Genomic DNA, 20373 nt, shown 5'->3' on the forward strand with positions numbered 1-20373 from the left:
AGCTTATTGGAGAGCTGGTTTTGTAGCACTTCGACTGTTAAACAAAGACAACTGCTTGAGATTATCTAAAAGAGAGAAACAAAGATATATTCACGTATCAGCAGTGTATCTTTAATTTGTGGCACCCGGACAAACTATTTCGAATTTTTTCTGATCGAACGGTATTTTAAATAAATATGAAATTTCAAATAAAATTGGCTCATAAAAATTTCTATAAATTTCAATATAGTCAACTTCTTATTTTTTTAATCGTATTTACGCACAGATACATCTTTGCAGTATTCTCAGTTTTCTTGATATATATTCGTGTTTAAATTATTATCTAACTCATCAATGTTCATTTAAAATGATCATTTGAAATGAAATTAAAATTTTATCCGAGAAAGATTTTTCGAGCAAGATGTTTTGTTTAGTTCCTTAGTTTCTCAGCTTATTTGTTTTTGTACTGCATTATTCACACGTGGATTACATACTTAATTTGTTTAACATCTTATACGTGATTAAATTCTTGAAATCGCTAAAACGCCATCGTAGATCCTTTGCATCTTATCTATAAAAGATTTCACATTTGAAGCTACGTACCTGGTCTGTCATCGTAGCTATATAGTAGGGAGTGTGCGACGGCGCCCATAGGGCGCCATCGTGCCGCGACGAATGCGGTTTCTGAGATGTTTCTTATTCTCTCTTCTTTTCCTCTTCGTTGACTACATGTTCCTAGTACCGATGCTTTAGGGAACTAAGTCAGAAAACTCATAAGGAAATACAAGAGAGAATGGTTTTTTTAAAAAGGTGTGAAGGTTCTCGCGACTGACGCATGGACCTAGACAAAGCTGGAACTCAGCTTTACTGAATCTTTTCATTCCATCCGCATACATATTTATTGTCGACTAACAGACTAACCGTACCAGAATACAGAAATTTTATACAACTATATATTATGTAGCTCCATAGCAGAACATAAAATTACGATTTTGTTAAAATTACGAATTAGTTAAACTTTCTTCTAAGACACTCTAAGTTTCTCATTCGCTTCTTTTTCTTTCGATAGATTTGATATTTTTTATATTTTTTTATTTCGATATTTTATAGTGATACGTATACAATATATACATATAGTCCATAAAGAAATCTTTTATCCCGAAAAGCCGATTCCTTTATGCCGTGTACATCCTGACATATGGACGTATCGATATATCTGCATCGTTATACGAAATAAAATGATAAAACGCGTGCGAAATGAGAGGAATCAGAGAGAAGGGCGATACATATTTTGCCGACAGTTTTGAAAGTGGTGCATTCGCACTTATGCGGCGCCGTTTTGATAATGGAGCCGATTGGACAAAATGGAACGCACCATGGGGGTGCGCATCACGCTGAGCTTTCAACCTTTAATCTTTAACATCGCATACGTATACTATTTTTATTTCTTCAGGATGGATATCGAGTTAACTAACAAGTGAATGGATAATACGTTTCCACTGAAAATGATATCTGAATTTGAGAAAAATAACTTTCTGAAAGTTGTAGAATTTCGAAAGACTATGTTCATTGTCATGACCATTCTCTTTGCTCAATGATATTTATCAAATATTACTGTTCAAACACAAGTAAATAACAAAAATTATCGATTGATATTATCTTATTCATTTGTTTTTTCATTCACCTCAATGTTAATGATTCTCAAATACCAATCAGGGAAAAATAAAAAATTACAAAATAGTTTAAAATCTCATAATCTTTTATGTTTCATCGAGATGTAACCCAGCGAGGAAAAAGTAAATGTAAAAATCGTAAACGAATGAAACAATAAGAGTAACGACTACGAAAGTAAATGGATTCGAAGATAAGATTAATAACATCGTGGCGATATACATATGCGTAGAGACGATAGAGAAACGTGAACGTAGTAATACGATATTGTACGTGTAATAAGAGGTACACGTTACGAGCAATATTATCGCGTGCAAGCGCAACGAACCGAGGACGTTTGATCAAAGCACCATAAATGTGCTTACTCAAGAAGAACTACATATATGGATAAGATAAAAAGACTGCATAGACATCGTAATATCATATATTGTAAAATACTGACTATACCGAGCCAGAAAGTATCCACTTCATTCATCAATTTATTAATTTACCGACTCGTTGAATCTTTCGACCCGACAACGCATCTCTCTTCATATACACATATATGGACTTAAGTAATACATAGTACTTACACTATATTACCGACAGTTGTTCTCTTCATAGATAATAAGTGGATTTTTATGTATCTGTACGAAACTTAACAAAGTGGAGTATTCATTGTAATTTTTAATAGATAAGACGAATTTCTATTTAAGTTCTATTTCTTTAATTTTATCTATAAAAATGTAAATTTACACAAAAAAAACACAGCATAATGATAAATATCAACAAATTGGAAAGAATACGTTACGATTCGATAAACGATAGACTTTGCTAAAGGATGTTATTTAACGATGTTTGATTTATGTTCGATATAAAAAGATCTGATCTGATTACTCACTTTGAGATTATAATCATTTGGGGATTTACCCTCTTGAGAATGAATTTGTTCAATTAAACGCGTTAAATCGAACTACCTGCCCCGATAACAGCTTTCCGTTCTTCGAACGAGTCTTGTGTGCCCATTAGGGATAACGATATCTTTAGACCAAAGTGTTATCGCTAAAAGTCAGGTATGTACCAGGGCACCTAGTGCTCGATCAAAGTAAGCCTGCCGATGACAACTTGACAACAGAACTCGAAAAGCAAACAAGCTCTTTTTTTCTCTTTCTTTGTTATTTCACTACTTACTACCTGTATTTTTTTCCGCTTCGCACGCGTGTATGCGCGTTTTATCTTCTCAAAAATACTATTTAGCGAAGTATGTTTTAAACTTGTCGATTAATTTCTGTCTCTTCTCTCTTTTTCGTCTCTTTCTCGTAGGCATGTTCCACGTGAAATTATAACGCCTTCGGAACAGTAACTCGCCATCAAATGTCGTACTTGATGCTATGACCATCGGTCACACCATGACGGTGTTGTGTGTATATTAACTATCAGTGCCTAATTACTGTTATTAAATTTTGTAAAAGTTTCTTATATGTAAATTTAGGAAAATTTTTCGCAACCTATCAAACAATATTTTATTAATTTTTTACGGAAATAGCTGGTCACTGGTGAAAGTTACGCTCGGAACTAACTACTTGTTATAATGTTAATATTCAATTTGTTTTCAACAGAGTTCAAGCGAATAATGTTTGATCTGCCTCTTGTATAAATCGCATTTTAATAAAATTTTTGTTATGAATTTCCACAAGAAGGTCATACGTAGCTTCTTGCTATTTGAACGTTTTCCACGGAAGAATTGTATGTACATATCGTGTGTATTACATAAAATATTTTAAAACTTCATTTTCAGATTTGTTTGAAATTTTACCATTACGATCATGATGGTCGCACCTCATTGATATCATTATAATGATATTTTTAAATGTTTCATACACATAATATATTTATAAACGATTTCTACGAATTCGCGAGTTATTGTATGTTGTTTAGTCAAGAAATTGTGAGAGAAGATACAGTATTCAAAGTAGAAAGTAGAACATAACTATTGCGAATGGTACTTATTTGATTTCAGAGCTCACAGCGATAAGATAAGGGTATGTTGTACACTAGTTACGGTCCTGATACACTTAGTTAGTCCTTATTCAGAGATGCGATGGATGAAGGTGAGGCGCGAGGGCAGGCACCTATAACAAAGATCCATCGGAACCGGTTTCGTGTTCTGCCCTTTTTTTACATTCCCGAAAGAGGTCCCGCCGAGCCACGGGTGTGAAAACCGACACCCACCCCCACTTGTTATTTTGTCAAAACAAAGCCCTGTGAAAATTATAGGAATCACGCAGCATCATCAACTTGCTCATTTCTCTTTTTTCCTCTGAACATTTACTCCTGTCAAATTATTCTCGACCGCACACGTTCTCAGTACGTTTTCAGCCCTACCCTGATCGAACGTAACGCCGAACAAATTCCATCATTCTACCGTTCTACATTCCTCTCCATTCAATCGAAATCGAATGTATCACACAGATTTTAACGAAATCTAAAGTGGAAGGAAAAGAAAAAAGCAGAGAGTCTTTAAATTCACACAATCGTGAAAATAATAACAGAACAATAATTTTACATTACTAAGATGTAAGAAGTTTTTAGACTATTAGACTGCTCGATAAATTTTATCCGTAATACTAGTATTTATTTTTATGTTTACTTCTATAACGTTTCTCAAGCTTGTGTCAGTTTCTATATATTTTACAAAATTATTCAGATCTTTTGCTCTTGTACTTTCTCCGCATTTTACTGTTATAATCATAATGCAGAGGAAGTTACTAGATAATAGAAATATTTCTCTATTAATTGTATTCAATATTAAAGGAGTTGCTTAGTCAATTTAAAGTTATTCCATTACGATTAATTGAAACTCACTTCACCTATCATTTTTCTATGACAAGCTATTTCATCTGCATTTGCATTCGTTCGTTCTTTTACAGAAACCTATTATGTTGACACAGGGTAAATTTCTTGTCAGGCGGTAATGATGATTTCGTCTATGTTTTTAGCACACATTTTTCCTTATCATTTTAATGTCACATGTTACATTACCGATATATCATAGAATAACATTGCGACATTAATAGTGGTTAGAATTAAAACTATCTCTGTGAAATTAGAGATATGATGTATAGTAGAACAGGATACATCTAATGAGTCATCAACTCATCACAGACCTTATAATTACAAATAAAATAAAGAATTTTATTTCCTTCTACATAATATTTGTTCGTCAATTTTACAAATTCTCATATGAGAGAATAAACAATTGATTGGGACGGTTAGGTAACACACACACACATTCTCTCAAAAGAAAATATCGAATTCTTCATGTTAGATTTCACATGTTTTAATCGTCGTAATAAAATTTTGATAACATATACTACACGGTCGTATGAAATCTAGTTACGTGTCTGACACTTATTTTTCAGTAATAACTGAAATTTTTTAGTGACAGAAACATGAGTGAAGATGTAAAATGCTCTCAATATGATGTTAAACAAAATAAAAAATTGTCAGACGTTTTCCCTTTGCAAGCATCCGGACGATGTCAGTCTATCAAAGAAGTAAGTAAATTCGTCTACATTGTTCTGCTACATATATCAAATGATACACCACATTCCTAGCCAGGTTATTATACTTGTTCAATTCCTTGAATCGCAAATCAACTTTATAGAGTAACGTGACGCATACGATATCTAAGGAACAAGATTACTTGAATGAAAGAAATATTTTCAATATATTCCATTTTCTGCTCTCTCATGTGATCATTCATCAACCAGCAGATCCTATCCAATACTTGTATGAATTGCTCGATGATTTTATATTATTTAGATCGGGACTCAAAGAGCCACGATTACTTTGGACAGAAAGGTATGTTACGTTACTGTGGTCACAGTCACGTTTGAAAATATATGTGTGGATATTTCATTCTTATTCCATTTATTCAGGCATCTTAATGCGATATTCGAAAATATTCTCTTCCATGATTCTGAATTTTTACCTTTGGATGGTTTTAAAACTGCTATGAAAACGATGGGCGTGCGTTTTTACGATCCATGTCCAGATCAGCTTGTCCGAGGATATGTAGATCGGCAAACTTTTTGTACGGAAGCGTAAGAGATAACCTTTCGTTGCCTTACCTAAGATGGATTTACAAATTGCGTTTGAATATTTATAAATCGAAAAAGAATGGGAATATTCGTATTCTTTTCTAGATTGAACAGCATGAAAAATGAATTGTTGCATATGGCGACCGAAACCAGTCGGCGTACATAGGCGTGAAGCAGAATAACTTATAATTCCTTTGCATATTGTATACTTTATCACAAAGCGTATATATTTTATGTCTATTTATTATTAAATATATACAGTGGTTCACGAAAATATTCGAACACTTATCATGGAAAATTTTTATGATATATTAATTAATAGAAATTTTTTATATATATTATGTGTGTTATACAAAACATTTTGAAATTTCATTAGCAATGTATTAAGACTCGATCTCATGATTATATACTCATAAAATTTGAAACAAATCTAAAAATGTGTATACAAACTACAAAATATTTAGCGTAAATATACGTTTCTTAAAGGTCGCAAAAATGTTTAAACAATCAAATATTCATTATATTAATAAACCTCGATATTCAGCGGAAACATCTTTATACGTTTAAGATGTTTGTAGTGAATGTCTTGCAATTTCTATATGTATTTTCATGTTGATTTCAATGTCCAATGTAAATATAGTAATAGTCGTATCATAAAAGTTTCTACAGTAAGTGTTCAAATATTTTTGTGAGCTACTGTATTATTACGATGAAAATTTTATTTATATGCACAGAAAAAAATGAATTTCTTTTGGTAATAAATACGATCAACGATATGTTCTGTCACGTTGAAAAAGTATAGAAACGAAAGGAAACGAAAACGAGACGAGACGAGAACAGAAACATGACAAAGCCACTCGAAGAACCAACCAGAGAGAGGAGAGAAGGGTGAGAGTCAACAGACGAAGCGAGTCGAGGTAAAACGAGTCGACTCGAGTCGAAGTGGACTCTAACGAGCATGGTAAAGAACGTCAGGCTAGAGAGAAAGTGAGTGAGCGTGCGTGCGTGCGAGCAAGCGAGCGCGCAACCAAACGATATAGTTCGAAATAGTTGTGCACAAGTTGTGTAAACGGTGTTGGCACGCGTAGCTGATCAAACCGATCGAGATTTGCGTGTGGTTTAACTTCGCCGTACTATATCATCGCCTTGTGATCAAACCTTTCTACTTTCAACGCATTCAACGGTAACAAGCATGATCCTTCGAATTTCCTCCGTCTTGTTCCTCGTGCGTACACCATTACACGATCGTTCGACGAAGAATACGCAGTGTAGAAACCAGAGCAAGTAGTTTACACCAGTGAGCGCAATCTAAGGACGTTCGTGATTTATTTTGTTTTTGAATTCTTTAACGCTATACTATTACTACATCGTTATGCCATTAGCATTTCTAATAACGATGGTTAATCTGAAATCAAGTATCGTGCTTTCCTGTAACAGCGACAAAATTATATTAAAAAAGTGAAATATCAATATTTCGAAGAAAGAAGAACTTTACTGTCGAATACCTGTACACGCATTCGTGTACAATATTATTGCTAACACAGCACCGATTTTCTTTATACTAGTGTACATACATATGTGTAAGGAAAACGTATATATATACATGAATATTTTCTCTGTAAAATTGTAAAAAATCATAACCAACGATGTTGAAAACGTATACTACCACTGTTACTACTACGAGTTAAATCGAATCTGGAATTTAAGAAACATCGGATTGGGAAGATTTCCTTTTGTAGAAATGCAAATTCTAATTGAAATTTAGTCGAAACGATACGGAATCACGAAAAATGAGACCGCTCACATTTATGGCCTGTTCGGTGCTTTTACTATCTTTACTGCTACTCATTAGCATCGTGTCATCGGCCCCTTCCTATGAACATGTTGCCCTTCAGGCTGCTGACCAATGTGATTGGATTGGAAGGTTAGTATTCTTTATTCTTGTTATATTCTCGATTTCGATCGATCCATAAAAAATTTATATATTCAGCTTGAAATATTATGAAATATTTGTAAGCTTGTCTTTTTATCCGCATTTTTTCCCAATGATTTACTCCGAAATCCGCGCAATTATCATTTTCCCTCCAATTGAATCTGTTACGCAAAAAATTTATCAACTTTATCCCCACGTTTACATTTAGGTGCTTATGCATACGTGTATATCTTTTTAAATTCCTCTTGATAACGGGTAACGAAACCATGTATGTATCTGATAAATATATATGTATATATATGTACATATACATATATATAAACTTTTATTAAGCGCGAAACCAGTCGCCCGACTTACGGTGAAACCGGTTTTCCTCGTCCAACGAACAAACACAAGCAAACCTAAGAAAGATTGCATGGACTGGACTAGAGCATTCGATTTATCATCTCTTTCTTCTTTATAAGGGAGAATGAGTGGCCTGCGTCCATGTATCTATGTATCTCTACGTATGCACGTATGTATGTATATACGTACAAGTAGAAAGAAATGTACAATAAGCTAAAAAGGAAGAATGATTACGTGGCCAAGTGCAGTTGTCGATAATAACCACTATCATCCTAAAAAACGAAAGAACCGTTTCTGCTGTTATAATTCCATTTCAACTGGAGACTTAAAAAAGAAAGAATCAAGATGATATAAAGATACAGGGAAATTGTCTGAGTATCTTTCATCTCTGGAATATGTATAATATACCAAAATATAATATGATTGTAATCATATACATATAAGAAGATAGAAATAAATAATGTATATTTAATCAGGACGTAAATAATTTCTTTCTCTGCCTGATTACGTTGCAGCGGAGGTGGAGGCCGAGGTGTTCGACCAGTATATCTGCGATGTTCCAGAGGAACGGTACTTTGGCGGTATCCACGAGGAGCTTTACGAGTTGTTCTCTCGCCCCCTGTTTTATCTGGATTCGTATCGAAAGTTAATTACGGAATGAATCACGGAAAAGGCAACGTCAATAAGAAAAACGACAGTTATTGGAACAACAACGATGACCCGTTTCAGTTATCCGGTTTTCGTACTTGTACCAAGATTTCAGGTCCAGTACGAGTATATCTGGAAACTCATGGCAAACTTCGGTCAATATACTCGCCGAGAGACGGCAAAGATATAGCTTCACATAGATGTTTTCATGCGAAAAAACAACCCGCTGCACTTTACATAGAAGCGGAAGAATTTACATCGGGTGAACTTCACAATGCGAGATTACAATATGATTTAGAAGTACGGTACGTCGACATTCGACAAGGAGTATCGCAGCGATTTAATGATGAGGAGGAAGACTGTAGACCGTGTACTATGGATGAACTAGCTAAGGCGTATTGTCAAAGCGATTTCATAGCCAGAGGTACTGTAAGTGCTGTCCAGAGACGACCAAATTTAGAAGCTGCCGAACTCGTCCTTAGAGTAACAAAAATTTTACGTCGGATCGAAGAGAATGAGGTAACAGCTTTTCCTTATCTCTTTTGCTATATCTGTTCACAATTGTATACATAGACATGTTTGTAAATTAACGTTCATTTTGATGCATTTCGAAACAGAGTAACAACGATGCAGATTCTACCGATTCCCATGACCGTAAAAATGTTCGTGTAAGAGTGCCAACTGCCTGTGATGCACGTCATGGCCAAGGAGAATTTGTGATAATGGCTAAACGAAGACTCGGTGATCTTGTCTTGGTCTGTGCACCGAGAATAGAAACTTGGGCAAAGACAGTCCGCGAATTGGAAACTGCACCATGTGTTCTTCAAAGTTAGCACACCCAAGTTCCAAGAATCGCCTGTAAATAATTTATTTTCCTATTCTGCGTTGTATGAATATCGATCTCTAAACTGTGATATTATTTTGTGGAAATTTTATCGTGAGAAATACATGACTTTTTAGCAATATAACTAACAATTTCCATCTATCTCTGTTATGATTATGCATCCCGAATTTTAACCGAGCAGTAGCAATTATTTGAACGTGTGTTTGGAATTTTAATCTAATCAATCGCTAATCGTCAATTTAGAAATTTAAACGATTATGAATACACTTCTAATTATTATTTGTTTCATATATTTATACAAGATTAAAATTTCAATCTATATAAGTTCACTTGCATTACACATTGAAATGTTAATTTAACAGTCACATTGTGATATGTACACACACGAAATATCAGTATGTCGCAGTGTAGAAATAATTTACAATTATTATGCTATATTCGAAACTAATAAATATGCGCGTTCAGTTTATTTCATATTTCGCAATTCTGACTGTGAAGTGATCAATTTGCACTCCTATATTATAGCAATGTTTATAAATAATAAACAAATTACTCTATCGTTAGATTTATATTGAGTTATATTACTTCTCAATCATCGATACCACTGATGTAAAAATAATTGTTGATGTCGTTGAGACACTGTTGTTATTATAAATATTATTATTATTATTATCACAAATAATACGTATTAAGCCCTTTTTGTTTTACACGATATAAGTTTTACACATTGCCAAAGCGAAGGAATAACACGATACATGGTCCCAAAGAAACGATCAAAAATTGATATATTGAAAATTTATGTAAAATTAAAAAATTACGAATCAATATTTTCATATCTTGTATAAAAAAAAATGCTTGAGGAACAAAAATTGATCACCATTTACTAGGACGTATTTAATACAACTTTAGTTGTTATTAGTCTGTTCTTAATTCTTCGTTTACAGTACTCAATTTGTTCTTAATCCGTATTCGTTGCTTTGGAATAATTACAAGCGTTTCATCATCTCTTTTCTATTTCATCGTAATTCTTTTGTTGTGAAGTTTGTTTATAAGTTATAATGCACATATAAGAAGAATATATTGCAACAGCAATACTATTGAGAAGCGTATACACGCGAAATTTTGCAACGATAATATATTTGTCATTTGCTGGTCGAATATACATTGCAATTATGAATCAGATAGGATATACTACACAGTAGTTCATTTATCAATGGATTATGTACAATACGATACGACAATCAGAATTTTTCATTTATTATGCGATTACCGTATTGTTGTATAAGGATAATTAGGACATAATGGTAAAATGAGATCGTCCATATTTGGCAAAACTACCAGTTTTTCAAATTCCCTGAGTAACTTAGTTTCTATCCATTTTGTTATATAAACGATATTAACCGTTCTCTCACCAACCGCGGGTTTTACGGTAAGACTCACTTTCGGTACGGGCTTAAAACCGTACCATAAACGATCGGATGGTGCTGGTGGAATGTTTAATGATAGACAACCTTCGATACTTGAAACGGTAACCATCAACCGAATCTCCGTATTCGAAACACCTTCCATAGCCCTTCGAACATAGGACAGTTCGGTGGCCTGATAATTGAAACACATGAAAAAGCAAATATTAATAGGTATCGATCTGAATGTTACTAAATAAATGTTTAGAAAATGTAACAAAACATATTTACATGTTGAAAATATTTATTTGCAGCTATTTTATCCACCATACTAAGAAATTTTCTTCCAGATGATTGCGTAGATCTGCAAAAAATAAACGAAGAAAGAAAGAGAGAAAAGAAAAACCAGATAGATTAAGAAATCGACGTAGAAGGAAATGAATGATAAAATGATACTACTATTATAACTTACGTTGTTTCTTTGGACATATTATACGATTGCGTTTTAGAATTATCACAATCGTCTTCTGTAGACGTTTCTGGCGTATCTTCTACATCACTATCGAAAATTGGTGATCTAGTTATCACTTCGTTTGATTTTTTTGTTGAAATAATCGTATCATCAGGAACTGATCCAGTTCTTGTCAATTTCATTAAATTCAATTTTGTTTCAACAGTCATAGTCAAGGATCCTTTATATGTTATATCTAAATTAAGCCAGAGACCTCTTTCGTTAATTACTGGTTTTGTTACATTGTGAATAACAGGAGATCCTTGACCTATTGCTACCTCTGAAACCAAAAGGCACTCCATAAAATATGGTAGCTTTATATTGGATAACTTGCGTTGTATTTTATCCTGTATAAGATGTATAGTTTCAGGACACTTGCGTACGTCGAAAAGTATACGAGCTATTAGACAATTAATCCAAAGTGAGTTTTCAACAGATGTGGAAATTGCACCTTCTGACATCGACAAACAACTACTATCCAAGTATTTTGCCATATAAGCATTATAATTAAGCTCAGGTATGGTTTCATGTGAATTACTAGCTGAAAGAGAGCTTTTTGATTCTGCGTTGATTTTATGTTGTGTTGATTGAGTATTAGGTATATTGGATGTATCAATCGCAAACAGTAATGAATCATTTTTTTTAACAGATTGAGATGCAGCTAAAATTAAACGTCTGTACCAATCTTCTTTTTCACGATCAGTTCTGGCAAAAATAAATATTTTTAATTTATTTTTTCGTTCACCATTATTATGTTCTCCTCCCTCATCCCCCTTCCCCTCTCTCTCCTCTTCCTCCTCTTCATCTTCCTCCTCCTCTTCTTCCTCTTCCTCCTCCTCCTCCTCCCCCTCTTCCTCCTCTTTTTTCTTATTTCTTTTCTTGTGTACTTTATTATGAGAATAACTACCATAGTCATCAATTACCATCTGTGCTTTTTCTTCTTCTGATTTTTCTAAATCTTGTCCTTCTTTCCGTCCATTCTTTACTTTCTTTTCATTATCTCTTTCTCCTGCTACTTTTACTGTTATTTTCTTCCCTTCCTCTTCCTCTTCTTCTTCCTCCTCTTCATCATCTTCTTCTTTCATCTCATTCTGCCTCATTTCCTTTCTTTGTGTGCTCTTCTGTTGTTCTTCTCTTCTACTCTGCTTTTCCTCTTCCCACTCTTCTTCTTTTTCATTCCATGTTTTTACAATTGATTTCTTACAAGTTTTTATCTCACTTGATATATCTCTTCGTTTCTTTTTTTTTCTATTAGTACTAATGTAACTCTTTTTCAAGTCTCTTCTTATTTTATCCTCCTCTTTCTGTTGTTCGTTGTAGTCTTCATCCTTCTTTTTCAACTTCTCTTCCATATAAATTTCTGTTTCTTCATTCTCTACAAAACATTCTTCATATTCGTTGTCAAGATAATCACTAACTGAATCGTAATTATAATTTTTATTGTCATCGTCGTCTTCATCGGTATCTTCCACTTCTACAAACTCACAAAATTCTTGTCTTACTATTGGTTCCTCATTCTCCATATTGACAAACAAAATTTCATTCTCATCTTGTGTTTCTCCATCTAATTTTTTTGTATATTTTTTATCAAATTTATATTTGACTTTTTCTTTTAGGTCCATTTTGTGATAACTATTTATCGAATATTCATCACTGGTTGTACTTTTCAAAATTACATTACAAATTAATGCTTCCTTTTCGAGGGCTATACAAATCGGATATTTTTTACTCCATCTTCTTCTTCTGGCAAGCCCGTGAGGAAGAAGTTCTATCTTTGCTCCAGTTAAATTATAAGCTCTCTTTTTAACGAATTTTAATTTATGTTTAGGCTCATCCCAGACAGCTTTCTTTGGAACTTTTATCCTGGTTTCCAGAATACGCAAAATATTTCCCTCCATTCTGAAGAAAACAGACTTTGTGCGTGCCACATGATAATTATTCGGTTCATAATTATAAGGCAATTCATTTAACCAACCTTGATATCTTTCAACCACAGCATGTTCCTCTACAGCTGGAATCTCTAAAACATGTATTGGCTGACTAGAAAGGTATTCTTCATCTGGCAAAGTGGTTAAAATCTTCTTTAGTTTTGTTACTATATCATAGAAGGTAACAGTTACAAAAACGCCCATCATAAAGCCCAGTAAATACTCTGCTAATGGAATAACATAATAAATGCAGGAAATAGCAATGAGAACAGCAATAGATTTATATGTTGCTTGGCAAATTAATTGTTTAATCAATTGTAAAAACACAGTTTTGAAATCTATTTTCTTTGAAAATGCTATTGAGCTTGCATAGGTCTGTTGTGGAAAATAATTATTGTTACTACTAGGTGGCTCTGAATTTGATGAATCATTTATTGAAGTGGAAGGAATATCTTCGCTGACGTTTTGTGGAAATTCAGAAGCTTCAATGCCACTCTCAACACACTCATCCTGTAAACTTTTGTCTTTTAAGCCAGTTTTTACTCCAGAGAAACCTACGTATCTGGCTGCATTGCCTCTTTTACGAATATCATCCACTTTTTCATCGCTAGGTGTAACACACCCTTGATCCTCTAAATCACTGACACTTGAGCTTTCTGCTTTGGAATGACGTCGTTTCCGTTTGTCACTTTTTATTTCAGACAGTTTTTCCTCGAACGTCTTGGTTATTTTTCCTTTAATATCGGAGAATACTTTCCATGGATCTAAGGATGGCGGCGTACCTTCTAGCAAAATATTTTCCGCACTGACAGAGCGGGTTTCCGAGTTGTTTTCGGAAATATCCGACTCGTGAATGCATCTCGATGGAGTAGAAGTTACTTTGGAGGAGATCTTTTCGCATTCAGGTGTTAATCGCTTCTCTTCGTCTGTGCTAGGATATATTTCTTCCAATTCATCGTCACTAGCATGGTAATGAATTACAGGAACTGAAGTTGCAATAGGTTTACCTTGCCGAAAGAGAAACAAACGATCGATCAAGTACCTTTTGTCATATCGCTATTACGTTAACTCTGTAAAATAGATACTTATTTATCGGATTTTACCTATCTATCTAAATTAGTCTCACCTTTTATCATGGCCAGTGTTATTTTTCTCGGGCTGTGTTTAGCACTCATGGTCGAAGCGAATTGGTTCGATAATCAGCCGATTCATAAACATCCTTTAACGTACATCATCACGAATGTCGACTACGTTATTGTTTACAATGATAATCATTTTATCATTTTTTATTAATCTCTCACTATCACTTTAATCTTTCTTATGATAAACATAATCAGAGAAACATTTACGCGTTTACTTTCAACACTCAACTTTTGGATTCGTGTGATTCAAATATGTGTATTTATATATATAGATATGTACATATATGCACATATAGATACTGTATTCACACTAACATCAATGTTTAATAATAATATCTCAAATGTATATACATTTTACTTTGTACGCACTGCCTTAAAGTTAATACTTTGTTCAAAATTATTCATATTTTTTCCACTGATATTTACTACTTGTCTCATTTTATTAACCACATTTCTACCATATACGCTTTGCTACGTTTACATACAATATTTACAGTATATACTATAAATGTCAAAATTAACCAAAAATTAAGACAGTTGAGTTATGAGTTGAGCATTAAGATTATGCAATAGAGAGTCAATTACAAATTACTAATGTTTCGTGTTTATTATTAAACATACTTACAATTAGTGCATTGTATTGACAATACGATACTTTGGCATACGCGATGCACATAAGCCACGTGTCCATGACGTTATCTATGTATACTTTGGATGTATGCGCGATATCACTGAGTTATCTGCTGCGTCTCAAATATTTTAATATTATACGTTTTCTTCTTACTCTTAAAATTCCCTATTAATCGTGATGAATCATTAAATTATTCAATTCTATCTATAATACACCAGTTTTGAAAGTAAACAAGCTGTGTATAACAAAAATTATGCATTTTATTTTTGTTAAAATATATACCATGTGAGATTTTAGTTTATGGTTATCTTTCAACGTATACGTACTTAGTAGTACCTACGCGAATAGCAATGTTAACTGTGAAAACAAACTTCTATCGGTTTTTTAAAAAGTCATTAAATTTATATCACGATACTCAACATGAATGTAATATTAAGTATATATGAAGCAAAAGGAAGACAAAGTATTTTGTAACAATAACATTTGACGATGGGTATTTAGGAAAGATTTTCGAAAATTATGAAAACACTTGGACGAGATGACGAAAAAAGTCGTCGTTTGTTATAGAGAGGGATGTAAAATTAGGATATCTTACCATTTTATAGATATAGTTTATTGCTTTTAAAACACCTATTTATTTGGGTTAACATATAAACAACTAATTACATAAAATACAAATCATGCGATTTGGGCTTGTACTAATCTTTTTGACCATTGGACTTTTCATTGAGAATGTCTGTGGTCAAACTGAAAGATCACAGAAATCAGGTTATTTTAAGACCTCTGAGGGAGAAGTATGTTGATTTTTTTAGTTCTTCTGATGTACATAATTAAAAAGTTTCCTCTATAAATTTAAGATAAACTTTTTGTAGTATAAACAAAAGAGGGATACGGAATTAATACCAGAGCAAGATGATCCTCTCTTAATATTTTCTACATTAGATGGTTCCTTGGTTGGTATAAAACAACGCTCTGGGAATGTGCTCTGGCGACAAAGCGATGGTATTGTTAATAGGTATAATTCATAGGATCTAAGTTTTACCAAACTAGTATAACCATTTTTAAGCATTTGTTGCAGAACCAATTGTCAAGGTACCAGTTGATCTTGGCAGGACTTCCATGTGAGTATATTGGAATTTATTATTGTTTTGGTACATAACTCAATTATTATTAAGTTCTGTGCTTGTTTCAGGCCTATGTTTTTACCAGATCCAAAGGATGGTTCTTTGTATATATTTGGAGCAGAAACTGAAGCTCTAAAAAAGCTGCCATTCACCATTCCACAACTTGTGACTAATAGTCCTTGTCGTAGTAGCGATGGAATATTATATACTGGTAGAAAGATTGATACTTGGTTTGGCATTGATCCTAGAACTGGTGAAAGGAAGCAACTACTAGGATTTGATGAAGTTAAAAATACTTGTCCTCTAGAAATGCAGAATGTTGTATTTATGGGACGTACAGAGTATAATATCATGATGGTGGATAGCAAACAAAAGAATCGAAAGTGGAATGTTACGTTTTATGATTATACCGCTACAAAAATGGAACCTGAAGGAATAGAAAATTATGGTTTGACCAATATATAACATTTATATATTGCTTTGTTATATAATATATTACCATGAACCCAATAGCAATTTTATTTTATAGATCTGGTTCATTTCGCGACAAGTTCGACTGGACGGATTGTTACTGTAGATAGAAGATTAGGAATAATTCTGTGGGAGCTGGATGTACAAAGTCCAGTGATAGCAGTGTACATCGTAAGGGAAGATGGCTTGTTAACAGTTCCTTTCACTAGTGTTGCAGATCAAACTTTGAATCTTCTTCTAAAACGTTTTGCAAACAAACCGAGCGACATTCAATTATTGTTAGTAATTGATACTTTTGTAAATTGCTTGATTCAAGTATTCATTGTTATTGTTTTATGTGAAATTAATTTACGATACCTGTTCTCTTTTCACAGTCCAACATTATATATTGGCCAACATAGACATGGACTGTATGCCTTACCATCTCTTGTAGATTCAACAACAGCCACAATATCGAGTAATATTGGTCAGTTGTTACTTGAAGGTCCGTTATCAGTTCCACAATTAGCAAAAAACGATAACGGAAATGTTTCTCTGTCTGATTTATATTTTGACAATATTGACTTTATTGCTCAAACTGGGCAGGCAGTCATAACGCTAGGTAATGGTAATGATTAAAAATAATTGATTACGTTAATTAATATTAATATTATTTACTAACTGAATTTTGTGAACTTATTTGGAGAACAGGTCACTACGAAATACCAGCTGAATATAAATTGCAGGATCAACAACCACTTCAAATTACTGGTCGGTCTGATCCTGTCATCGAAACATTACCTTTGCAATATTTCAATTCCACAAAACAATCATTGTTCAGCTTACAAAATGATGATAAATTTAACAACAATGGAAATAATGGATCGTGGCGTGAGTTGATGCAGAATACTTATATAATGGGCAAGAATTGGCTCAGTCAGCAAGAAAATAAAGGATTAAAATTAACGTTAGTCGTATTGTTGGGATGTATACTAGCAATGTTCTGGTACTTTAACGCACAATTTAAGGAGTTTCAACAACTTTCTCAGGTACGTTTTTTTTTTGCATTAGTGTACATTTGTTTTTCATTATATTTAGTTTTCCTTTGCTATTAGTGTATTAGTTCTATCTATATCTCCAAAAAGCAGCTAGTTTACATCATTTCTAAACGATCGACAATTTTTTATCACAGGGTTCTCGGGAAAATAGTAGTACCAATGATTATTATGGAATGCGATTAAACACACTCGTAGTTCCTGAGGATATAGGTGAGGGAGTAGTCAAAGTTGGCAAGATAACTTTCGATACTGGACAAGTTTTAGGCAAGGGGTGCGAGGGAACTTTTGTATATAGGTAATATAGAAGAAAGATAGTATGCTTTCTCACTGTTTTAATTAAGATATACAAAATATGACATTGGAATTTTATACATATTTTCAGAGGTAGTTTCGATGGACGCTCTGTAGCTGTAAAGCGTTTGTTACCAGATTGCTTTACATTTGCCGACCGGGAAGTAACATTGCTCAGAGAATCAGATGCGCATGCAAATGTTGTGCGATATTTTTGCACTGAGCAAGATAGGATGTTCAGATATATTGCATTAGAATTAGCTGAAGCGACTTTGCAAGATTATGTAGCGGGAAAGTACGATAAACGAAAAATATCCGCGAAAAGCATTCTGCGACAGGCTACATCAGGATTAGCCCATCTCCATCTTCTTGACATAGGTAAGTTTTAGGTTTCCCTGTGATTGCTAAAACAATAAATATATCTATACCAGTATTGTCTTTTTAACAACTTTTTGTTTTTCCTTCTGAACGACAGTGCACAGAGACATCAAACCTCACAATGTGTTATTATCGGTCCCGGGACCACGCGGAGAAGTAAGAGCTATGATATCGGATTTTGGTTTATGTAAGAAACTTCAATTGGGTCGCGTGTCTTTTTCGCGTAGATCAGGTGTAACAGGAACCGATGGTTGGATTGCACCAGAAATGTTAAACGGGAACAGAACTACTTGTGCTGTAGATATCTTTTCTCTTGGTTGTGTGTTTTATTATGTTCTTTCTGATGGAAAGCATCCATTTGGAGATCCATTACGGCGGCAAGCTAATATTCTTTGTAAGAATATACATAATACTTTGCTTATTTCCAACTTTTGTTTATTTTATTGAGTGCGGATAAAACTGCATCTTCATTCTTTCTCTTTTCTTTTTCAATTTCTATTTCTGACAATGAACAAATTCGAAATATCATAGGCGGAGAAAGTGATTTAATGGCACTTCATGATGGAATTTCCCAGAATGACAAGGAGTTGGCGTTAGTGCTTATAAAAGCAATGATCGCAAGTAATCCATCGGAAAGACCACCTGTAATGGCAGTCCATGATCATCCAATATTTTGGGAACCTGCTACAATTCTTGCATTTTTTCAGGTGCTCTATTTATATTATTTCATACCTTCTTGCATTTAGATTATTTTAGCTATTTCCTATTAACTATTATCAAGGATGAAATTTATCCTTTCCAATTCCTTTTAATTTGTGAATTAGGATGTGAGCGATCGAGTAGAAAAAGAGCAGATCGACAGTCCGGCCTTAATTGCATTGGAATCTAATAGCATGCGAGTGTTACAAGGAGATTGGAGATTAATTATTGACATAGAAGTTGCAACTGATCTACGAAAGTATAGAAGTTATCGTGGCGAAAGTGTTCGAGATTTACTAAGGGCATTACGAAACAAGGTTCGAATACAAAGATAAATTGTAAAGATTGAGAGAATGACGTTTGAATTTTATCTTTCATTAATGGTTTCAATGATTTGTTGTAGAAACATCACTATAGAGAATTGAGTCCGCAAGCCCAAGAAAGCCTTGGGTATATCCCCGACAAGTTTACCGATTATTGGCTCTCTAGATTTCCCACTTTACTTTCGCACGTATGGTGTGCTATGCAAGCTTTCCGTGAAGAGCCAACATTAAGGGGATATTACCACCCTGATTACATATTTGCAAATACTTGTGAAACAGAATCTTTACAGATACAAAATACGCGACCAATAAATTACATGATAACGTCAAGTCCCTGGAAAGTCCAAGATAATATAGATTGGAGTCCGAATAGAGTAAGATGTCGTGGTCAACGAAGAAAACACGAGAAGAAAAAACTAGAAATACCAGTTGCTTGGACCTTACCTTCGAATTAGAGAATCAATGAGTTGTGGTTTTATTTTATTTTATCAATATGATGTATATATGTACTTCATTAGCGAAGAGATGAACGTACATTTTCAGAAACGCGCTCAAGTAACGACACTGCTATTATCAATAGATTTTTTTAAAAAAGATCAACTAACTCACTAAGCAGTGCAAAAAATTGAAAATATTTGTAAATAATGCGATATTAGTAAAGAATATTTGTAAAAAAAAGAGGAAAATAAAAAAAAGACAGAAAGAATTCATCGTGTTAAATATGGATCGTTTATTTTGAAAGTGGTGTAGTCCATTTTTTGGTTGTTTCGAGAAAATTAGAGGTTAGCATATTAGTCAATTCAAAAATATAGATTAATTATGTCAAGTCTGGCAATGTTTTTACTAATTTATCGACATGTAATTTGATTATATAAATTTCATTCAGGCGAATTTAACTAAAATAATATTTATTTACAGACCGTCAATGGACTT

At 33.6% G+C, this 20373-nt stretch overlaps 4 protein-coding genes across 8 annotated transcripts; 3 read left to right on the forward strand and 1 right to left on the reverse strand.

Moving 5' to 3' along the window:
• The first annotated feature begins 4402 nt into the window (after positions 1 to 4402).
• Positions 4403 to 7508, forward strand: LOC105666510. 3 transcript variants are annotated; one of them, XM_048412177.1, is made up of 5 exons: positions 4403 to 4905; positions 5072 to 5186; positions 5297 to 5493; positions 5571 to 5735; positions 5838 to 7508. In XM_048412177.1, exons 2-5 carry the CDS (start codon positions 5082 to 5084, stop codon positions 5896 to 5898), a joined length of 528 nt encoding a protein of 175 aa, XP_048268134.1. In that variant the 5' UTR covers positions 4403 to 4905; positions 5072 to 5081; the 3' UTR covers positions 5899 to 7508. The 3 variants fall into 3 exon arrangements, with proteins under 3 accessions (XP_048268134.1, XP_048268135.1, XP_012171992.1); XM_048412178.1 differs by having other exon boundaries at positions 4404 to 5186; positions 5571 to 5725; XM_012316602.3 differs by having other exon boundaries at positions 4405 to 5186.
• Positions 6725 to 9626, forward strand: LOC100648072 (meteorin-like protein). The gene is made up of 3 exons (XM_003400904.4): positions 6725 to 7656; positions 8526 to 9177; positions 9276 to 9626. Exons 1-3 carry the CDS (start codon positions 7523 to 7525, stop codon positions 9489 to 9491), a joined length of 1002 nt encoding a protein of 333 aa, XP_003400952.1. The 5' UTR covers positions 6725 to 7522; the 3' UTR covers positions 9492 to 9626.
• A 131-nt stretch (positions 9627 to 9757) lies between these two features.
• LOC100647707 (testis-expressed protein 2) lies at positions 9758 to 15224 on the reverse strand. 2 transcript variants are annotated; one of them, XM_012316552.3, is made up of 5 exons: positions 15112 to 15224; positions 14471 to 14563; positions 11378 to 14351; positions 11197 to 11269; positions 9758 to 11101 (listed from the first exon to the last, which is right to left on the reverse strand). In XM_012316552.3, exons 2-5 carry the CDS (start codon positions 14517 to 14519, stop codon positions 10769 to 10771), a joined length of 3429 nt encoding a protein of 1142 aa, XP_012171942.2. In that variant the 5' UTR covers positions 14520 to 14563; positions 15112 to 15224; the 3' UTR covers positions 9758 to 10768. The 2 variants fall into 2 exon arrangements, with proteins under 2 accessions (XP_012171942.2, XP_012171941.2); XM_012316551.3 differs by lacking the exon at positions 15112 to 15224 and having other exon boundaries at positions 14471 to 15093.
• A 56-nt stretch (positions 15225 to 15280) lies between these two features.
• LOC100647594 (serine/threonine-protein kinase/endoribonuclease IRE1) lies at positions 15281 to 20146 on the forward strand. Of its 2 annotated transcripts, none has more exons than XM_048412167.1 (13): positions 15281 to 15911; positions 15990 to 16132; positions 16196 to 16238; positions 16310 to 16689; positions 16771 to 16990; positions 17087 to 17313; positions 17403 to 17740; positions 17884 to 18044; positions 18132 to 18418; positions 18516 to 18812; positions 18950 to 19125; positions 19243 to 19434; positions 19521 to 20146. In XM_048412167.1, the coding sequence occupies exons 2-13, from the start codon at positions 16096 to 16098 to the stop codon at positions 19893 to 19895; spliced, it is 2733 nt and encodes a 910-aa protein (XP_048268124.1). In that variant the 5' UTR covers positions 15281 to 15911; positions 15990 to 16095; the 3' UTR covers positions 19896 to 20146. The 2 variants fall into 2 exon arrangements, with proteins under 2 accessions (XP_048268124.1, XP_012171940.3); XM_012316550.3 differs by having other exon boundaries at positions 15990 to 16119.
• Positions 20147 to 20373: the final 227 nt, after the last annotated feature.

Source organism: Bombus terrestris, chromosome 14, assembly GCF_910591885.1.
Source record: "Bombus terrestris chromosome 14, iyBomTerr1.2, whole genome shotgun sequence".
NCBI classification, from domain to species: domain Eukaryota; kingdom Metazoa; phylum Arthropoda; class Insecta; order Hymenoptera; family Apidae; genus Bombus; species Bombus terrestris.

Coding starts and splice junctions, on each gene's coding strand:
- LOC105666510 (XM_048412177.1), top strand. CDS start 5,082: ATGAGTGAAGATGTAAAATGCTCTCAATATGATGTTAAACAAAATAAA. Junction 5,494..5,570: donor CGATTACTTTGGACAGAAAG/GTATGTTACGTT, acceptor CCATTTATTCAG/GCATCTTAATGCGATATTCG. Junction 5,736..5,837: donor CAAACTTTTTGTACGGAAGC/GTAAGAGATAAC, acceptor ATTCTTTTCTAG/ATTGAACAGCATGAAAAATG.
- LOC100648072 (XM_003400904.4), top strand. CDS start 7,523: ATGAGACCGCTCACATTTATGGCCTGTTCGGTGCTTTTACTATCTTTA. Junction 7,657..8,525: donor CAATGTGATTGGATTGGAAG/GTTAGTATTCTT, acceptor ATTACGTTGCAG/CGGAGGTGGAGGCCGAGGTG. Junction 9,178..9,275: donor GTCGGATCGAAGAGAATGAG/GTAACAGCTTTT, acceptor ATTTCGAAACAG/AGTAACAACGATGCAGATTC.
- LOC100647707 (XM_012316552.3), bottom strand. CDS start 14,519: ATGAGTGCTAAACACAGCCCGAGAAAAATAACACTGGCCATGATAAAA. Junction 11,270..11,377: donor AATATGTCCAAAGAAACAAC/GTAAGTTATAAT, acceptor TATTTTTTGCAG/ATCTACGCAATCATCTGGAA. Junction 11,102..11,196: donor CAAATAAATATTTTCAACAT/GTAAATATGTTT, acceptor TTCAATTATCAG/GCCACCGAACTGTCCTATGT.
- LOC100647594 (XM_012316550.3), top strand. CDS start 15,798: ATGCGATTTGGGCTTGTACTAATCTTTTTGACCATTGGACTTTTCATT. Junction 17,741..17,883: donor AGTTTCAACAACTTTCTCAG/GTACGTTTTTTT, acceptor TTTTTATCACAG/GGTTCTCGGGAAAATAGTAG. Junction 19,435..19,520: donor TAAGGGCATTACGAAACAAG/GTTCGAATACAA, acceptor GATTTGTTGTAG/AAACATCACTATAGAGAATT.